At 43.3% G+C, this 6,170-nt stretch overlaps 1 protein-coding gene across 1 annotated transcript; it reads right to left on the bottom strand.

Annotated features, from left to right (window-relative positions):
- Positions 1-533: 533 nt before the first annotated feature.
- Positions 534-6,036, bottom strand: LOC311052162 (uncharacterized protein). Its single transcript, XM_084066984.1, has 4 exons — positions 5,792-6,036; positions 5,048-5,675; positions 2,031-2,160; positions 534-1,595 (listed from the first exon to the last, which is right to left on the bottom strand). The coding sequence occupies exons 1-4, from the start codon at positions 5,856-5,858 to the stop codon at positions 873-875; spliced, it is 1,548 nt and encodes a 515-aa protein (XP_083923110.1). The 5' UTR covers positions 5,859-6,036; the 3' UTR covers positions 534-872.
- Between the last annotated feature and the right edge of the window lie 134 nt (positions 6,037-6,170).

The raw sequence follows: 6,170 nt of genomic DNA, 5'->3' as shown, positions 1-6,170 counted from the left end.
ATTGAATAATTTGAGAAATTGGGGCATACTTTATTTTAGACAATGTTTAATAAAAAAAGGTCAGAAAAGCATACTAAGCAAACTCTTAACCCTGAAAATCTTTCCCCCTTTCTTTAGGGCCACTTTAGTGAGAAACACATTTTGCTGACACACAACACAGATTACAAAAATAACCCATTAAAACCGGGAAAGCATCCATGTCATTTTAGATTTTAGCGTTGGCTATTCAAAAATCACAGATATACAAGCTCTTGAACATTTTGAAAAATATTGTAAGAACTACTGGTTTAGAAGGCATTTGTAGAATCAGCCTCAGGCCTTAAAATGGGACAATCTGAAGCTCCAAATATAACCCATGTGAACAAATTGATCAAGTTGACTCCTCATATTTGTTACCCATGTACAGTTGTCATTGCTTATTGTAATGTGTTGCAATATACTGTAAGTGCAGTACACAATGTTTTGTCCTTATTGTATGCTAGCAAACGGCATTTAACAGTTATTAAATGGTTACAACTTTGTCCTTTTCTCCCCCCCCCCCCCAATGTCAGTATTTTAAATTTAACCACATGTATCCTAGCATCCCTATTCTGGGGCGAACATTCACCAAAAATAGCAATCTGGTATTTTTAGCGAAGATATTTGGCGTTGGCGTAGGAGAAAAAAGCCCAGGCCTAATATAGACACCTGGAGGACTTCGGTCAATACAGTATATAGGGATTAAGTGGTTCACATATTTAGCTCCAAGCACCTGAAATCAAACAATCAAAACTTGAGGAGTTTCTTTGCAGTGATGATGCGGAGGAAAGCACCGCCAGACAGCATAGCACAGCATTGACCTTAAACTAACACGACCAGGCATTACTGAGGGCTCAGTGCTGATAGTTCACCAGCTTGCATGCCACTGTGAACATCTGATTCAGGCTGTTGGCACTAGACAGGGGGACGATAGACTTGAACAACGCGTAGTCCCTCACTCTGTGAAACATCTGATCAATGTACAGCCTCAGGAGTTTGGTGGATCTCTTCATCTTGTACACCAAAATCTCTTTTTCCTTCGACAAGAAAGGCAGCTGATGGACCTTGCACGACACAAAGTCGTCCACGTTGAGGCTCTCGTCAACCATTATGGCTGTGTTTGGGGTCAGTAAAGGGATTATTCCTGACCTCCGAAAAACCTCTTCATCACTTAAGGAACCAGGGAAGACAGTGGACACAAAGGTGACCAAGCCGTGGGGTGCCATGCCCACCATTGCCTTGAGAGTGGTGTCGCATTCATGCTCAGCGAAAAGCAGCTCTTCCTCCTTTTCCTCCCAGTGAGAGAGAGGCGTTCGGCAACGGAACTCCATGAAATCGATGACCACCTGGGTGTCCGGGAAGTACTGGAACTCCACAGGAAGGTGAACTCTGATGATCTCCTTGGATATCCAAATGGGTACAGAGGCCAAAAATGTGTAGAGGAAGTTAGCCCAGGATCTCGTGATTAGGTTTGCACGGGAATGCTCCACCTTGAAAAGCTGTGCCAAATCCAAAAGCTCGAGACCCTGAACCAGGCGAGCCATAAACAGGAAGAACTCGTCTATATGTGACAGGGGCTGGAGACACACACACAAATTATCACATGTAGCTATTAAATCGCTAAATAGACACATAAAATAACATTTGAGCTGGGTAGGTCACTTGCAACAGTCTCGTGTAGCCAGACAAACATAGAGGAGAAAACCAGCACTAACAATTCTATGCCCACTGCTTGGAAAACCAATTCGGATACCACCCCAATATGACAGACTACCCTAAAGTCTTCGTATTGGTAATGCGATCCCATTATTTCTTAAATTTATGTACGTTTTCACCCATACATTTACATTTTTCTGTCCCCAGATATAGGCCGAGATCTCCGATTGCCTGGCTACTCGAGACTACACTTGCGACTACTTAACAGCTTTGTTGGTGATGAAAATAAATGCAATTGTTAGGTGTAGGCAGCAGACCCTAAATTATAATTAGACAGTAGTATAGTGGGAATTTACCGATAGTCCATCAGGTGCAGCTAGCACCTTCCGATTTCTTTTTCCTTTGTAAGCATTACAATATTCCATTTGTGAAGCTGCTGGCTCAAGAACTTGCCAGAAGGCCATTAAATGGTTGTATGTGGGAAACCTGCAACAACAAAAACGTAAAAAACAAAACATATTTATCATATTATAGATTGCATTTTGTCACTCTGCTCAAATTCAAGGGAAGTGTGCGTGTCTGTTCGTGTGTGTGTATATGAGAGCAATCTGGGAACCCATCGTCAAAAAAAAGGAAAAACAGCGTCCTCTGTTGTTTTTCACTTTTGCATTTGACTCTGGGGGGGAGATTAACTAGACTATGCTAGAAACCGGGGTTTGGACATGCCTTCAGCCCTTCACTTCCGGTGGTGCGCCTATGTTTTCATTCCCACTAACAATATTTCTCCACGGAACACTAACACCATTTCTCCCAAAGAACATGGATCGTTTTGGTTATAAGCCCACTTGTTTCTATGATGAAAGAGCAAGTTCAAATGTTACTAACTTTCCGTGGTTTTGTCGGCTTCGAGGGCGCTATTGTTAAATGAGTTTTGGTTCAAGTGGGAAGCGAGCGCGCAGATGTAAATCCCGCCCACTACATTTGATTGGGTAAAGCGCGGCCTGCTTCCTGATCTGAAGGCCCGCCCACTTGTAGCCAATGTGCATAGGTTCTCAACGGGGCTCCAGACAGATTCAAGCGCAGCTCTGAATCTGTTCTTGAGAGATAAATATGAGAGAGAGCGAGAGCCAGAGAGATGGATGGACATATTTAGTGACCTGGCCGGACATCTGAAGGCCGGATATTATGTTTTCACCCCTGTCCTTTTGTGTGTCTCTTTGTTTGTGTGTCCGTCCGTCTGGGAAAAGCTAATATCCAGCACGGCTGGATCGTTTGATGTGAAACTTTGCACGCACACTCCCAGTTTTTAATTATTGAACCGTAGGTCATGATTGTATGACCTGCGGTTCAGGAGTTATAAGCCAACACATGAAGTGGCATGTTATAGCGCCACCCTGAGGCAGATAAAAAAAATGTGGTGCAGGGGTTCTTCCTTGGCCTTCTGGGAGAGAGCGTGCAAAGCTTCATGCTGATCGGTCCAGCGGTGCCGGAGATTAGCTGTTCACTCACGGACGGATAGACAAGGGCGAAAACATAGTGTCCGGCCTTTGGCTGTCCACTCCACACTAAGGCCATCCGGGCCTGGCAGAGATACTTAATGCACTTGCATTATGTACACAGAAAGTTTAGCATGTACATTAGCATACCATATAAACTTCTCAAAGATTTTGGAAACGTAACTTCAATCAAGTCAATTATTTCTCCCCTTCAATAATTCCAATTGGTATTGTATTTTATATCATTTTTATCGTTGATTAGTCACCTTTACAACAAGGTATAACTTGTAAGGATCGTGCAATCGTGGAATGAGCAACACAGCTAAACAAAATTAGGCTTCTGTTGGTAATTGCTGTCATTTTGAGCGACCTACCAGCATGATCTATGTGCTTCATGTTCTCCAGCACACACCTGCTGGCAGGTGTGTGCTGGAGCATGGGTTCTGCAACTTTGTCGAGTTTGTATGCTCCAAGCAGCAACACTGCCCCCATGGTAGCCAGCTTTGGGAATGTAGTGCGTTTGTGTACCGGAAGTTGAGAGCTGGTTAAGTCCCGGGAAAGACGCAATGTGATTGGCCAGTAGTCACTTTGAGTGGCAGTTGGGCCAAACGCAGTCAGTGGGGCAAACGCAGTCCCCACCAAAATATTTACTATTCTGTCTCTATCGGTACATAACTCGGACGGCGCTGAGTCGACTAGCAGACCTTCGGCTGGTCGTCGCGGGCACTTGCGCCTGGAGGCGCTCGGGCGCGACTCCTCAGCCTCAAGGTCTGCTGAGTCGGCGCGCCTCCGTCATGGTCCAAAACTATACTTTATCGGCGGAAAAAAGTAGTCCGCGGACTGAAAAAGTTTATCCCAAGCGGGAGTCGATCCCACACTCCCAGTGGTAGTGGGTTGGGAGTCTAATGATTAGCGAGGTGCGCCACTGTGGTCGGTGCCGAGATTGGGTATTTTGGGAAGAAATACGATACCAATTGGTATTATTGAAGGGGAGAAATAATCAACAAGGTGTTTTATATTCCACAGTGCAATTGTGTTCACAGGTAACCTTGCTCTATACCGCAACACCTGATTTCTTTTTAGTTGCAAATTGAGGTTCCGCTTCGCAGAGGATGTAGCCTTGGATCCACATCCGGTTCACTGCTAGTGACAAGTCTAGACTTGAATTATGCTAAAAGTTACTTTCAAAAGGATCCTTGGCTAATAAGCCTTATATGCCATACTACATTAAAATTGCCCTCTTTAACTGAAATGAAAAACACCTTAAATATTATGTATTTATTTTAGAAACAGTTAATATTTTACTCAAGAGAGACAATGCCCGTTGCAAGTTGATGATGTCATTTGTCCATGTGTGGTCCAGCCCTTCAATGTATGGAATGCATGTGCAAATAAAACATATTTAAAATATTAATTTGATGCTCAAATTCACCTTAGGAAGTATTAAGTTGTTTTTTTATTTGCAAATGCATTCCATAAATTCCATAATGAAGTTTACTGAGGACTTTGGAGGTGGTGCCATGGAGGATACTGTTGCAATAGTCGCGGCGGGATGTAATGTAAGCATGGATGAGTGTTTCAGCTAAAGAGAGTGACAGAGAGGGTCGGGGATCCTTTTAAGAAAAGCATTAACTGTAGTTGCCCATGTTAACTCTAAGCGGTTGTAGTTTTTGAAAGCAACACAACCAGTTGCTCAAGACAAACTGCCCCCAGACAGTCTAGTTAGTACACAGGAGGTTATAGTGGCAAGTGGCAACAAAAAAGACCAGAGGTGATTGTACTTGTAGACGTTAGCAGTTTGGTGGAACATACGGATGTTTTGTCATATTTAATGCCAGGCTTTATTTATGAAATCAGTGAATGTATAGGTTACCTACCTTGTATAGAACTGGATTGCATCATCCGAATCCGCAAATCTTAGAACACTGTAACGCTCTCTAAGAGCTACTTCCTCCAGCTTTTTACATTCTTCTAGAAGCTTGTCGCGCTGCATTCTGAGCAGTGTCAGTTTTATATCGTTTGACTCTTTACAATAGTTGTGTTCAGAAGCCGCTAAGTAAACTGCTGGCGGTGGGCACTGGAAGCAAGACGGTATTACACCTAGTTTCAGAACTTTTGTTCCTCCAGACACTTTGGACGAATGGTAATCCTCGGGTTGGAAATGCTCCTCACATACATATGTACGGGCTCTTTTGATACTGAAGGCTTGGTCTTCATCTCGTTTGATCGCACAAACCCACTTTTTTCTCGTTTCGATGTCATCCGGAAAGTTATGAAAAGCGAGATGTGGTTGCTGTCTCTTTGAAAAAGTGCAACGAGGAACACAGCATCTGCTATTAATCCTTAAAACTTTTGCAAGGGCCCTTGGCTCGCAAATGGAGGCGCCATCTTGATTGGCTCGTGTCTGAGTTTTCCTCGTTTCATCATGGTTAGACTCAGATTGACTTGGCTGGCGGAAAGTAGATTGCTTGGAGACTGGCAGTAGCTTGACATTTATGTTGAAACCTGAAATTACATATAAATGTAGCAGGCAAATGTAATCAGCAAAGTATCACATTAAAGAGTCAAAATGCTCATTTCAAACAACTTGGCATAGAATATAATATTATCCATATCTTTACCTGCAAGAGAAGGGTTTCCCAAGTGCAGGGGCGTAAAATTATGTATCTTCCCATCATGACCATCCATTTCTGCCTTGCTGTCTGATAGCTTTCTTTTGGGATGTCTTTCACAGCTAGGCAACAGTGCAACGCAAAGGTAATGCTTTTGAGCTAAATTTTCAACACAAAAAACAATAACTTCAATTGTCAAAACATCAGTTCTTCCCGATGAGAGCCCGTGCAAGTCTTTCCCAGTGTTTGTTGACTACAACAACAACACGGACGGATGTAGGAATTTAGGAAAGAGGCGCTAAAATGACTACTTCCGTCGCACTTCCGTATACTTCACCATTCAGTGACGACTTCCGTTGAAAGCGGAAGTTTGAAAAGGGTCACGTGT

The sequence above is a fragment of the Gymnoscopelus microlampas genome, assembly GCF_963454915.1.
Source record: "Gymnoscopelus microlampas genome assembly, chromosome: 9".
NCBI lineage: Eukaryota > Metazoa > Chordata > Actinopteri > Myctophiformes > Myctophidae > Gymnoscopelus > Gymnoscopelus microlampas.
Note: the sequence above shows the minus strand (reverse complement) of the source record. Positions and strands in the feature narration are given on the sequence as shown.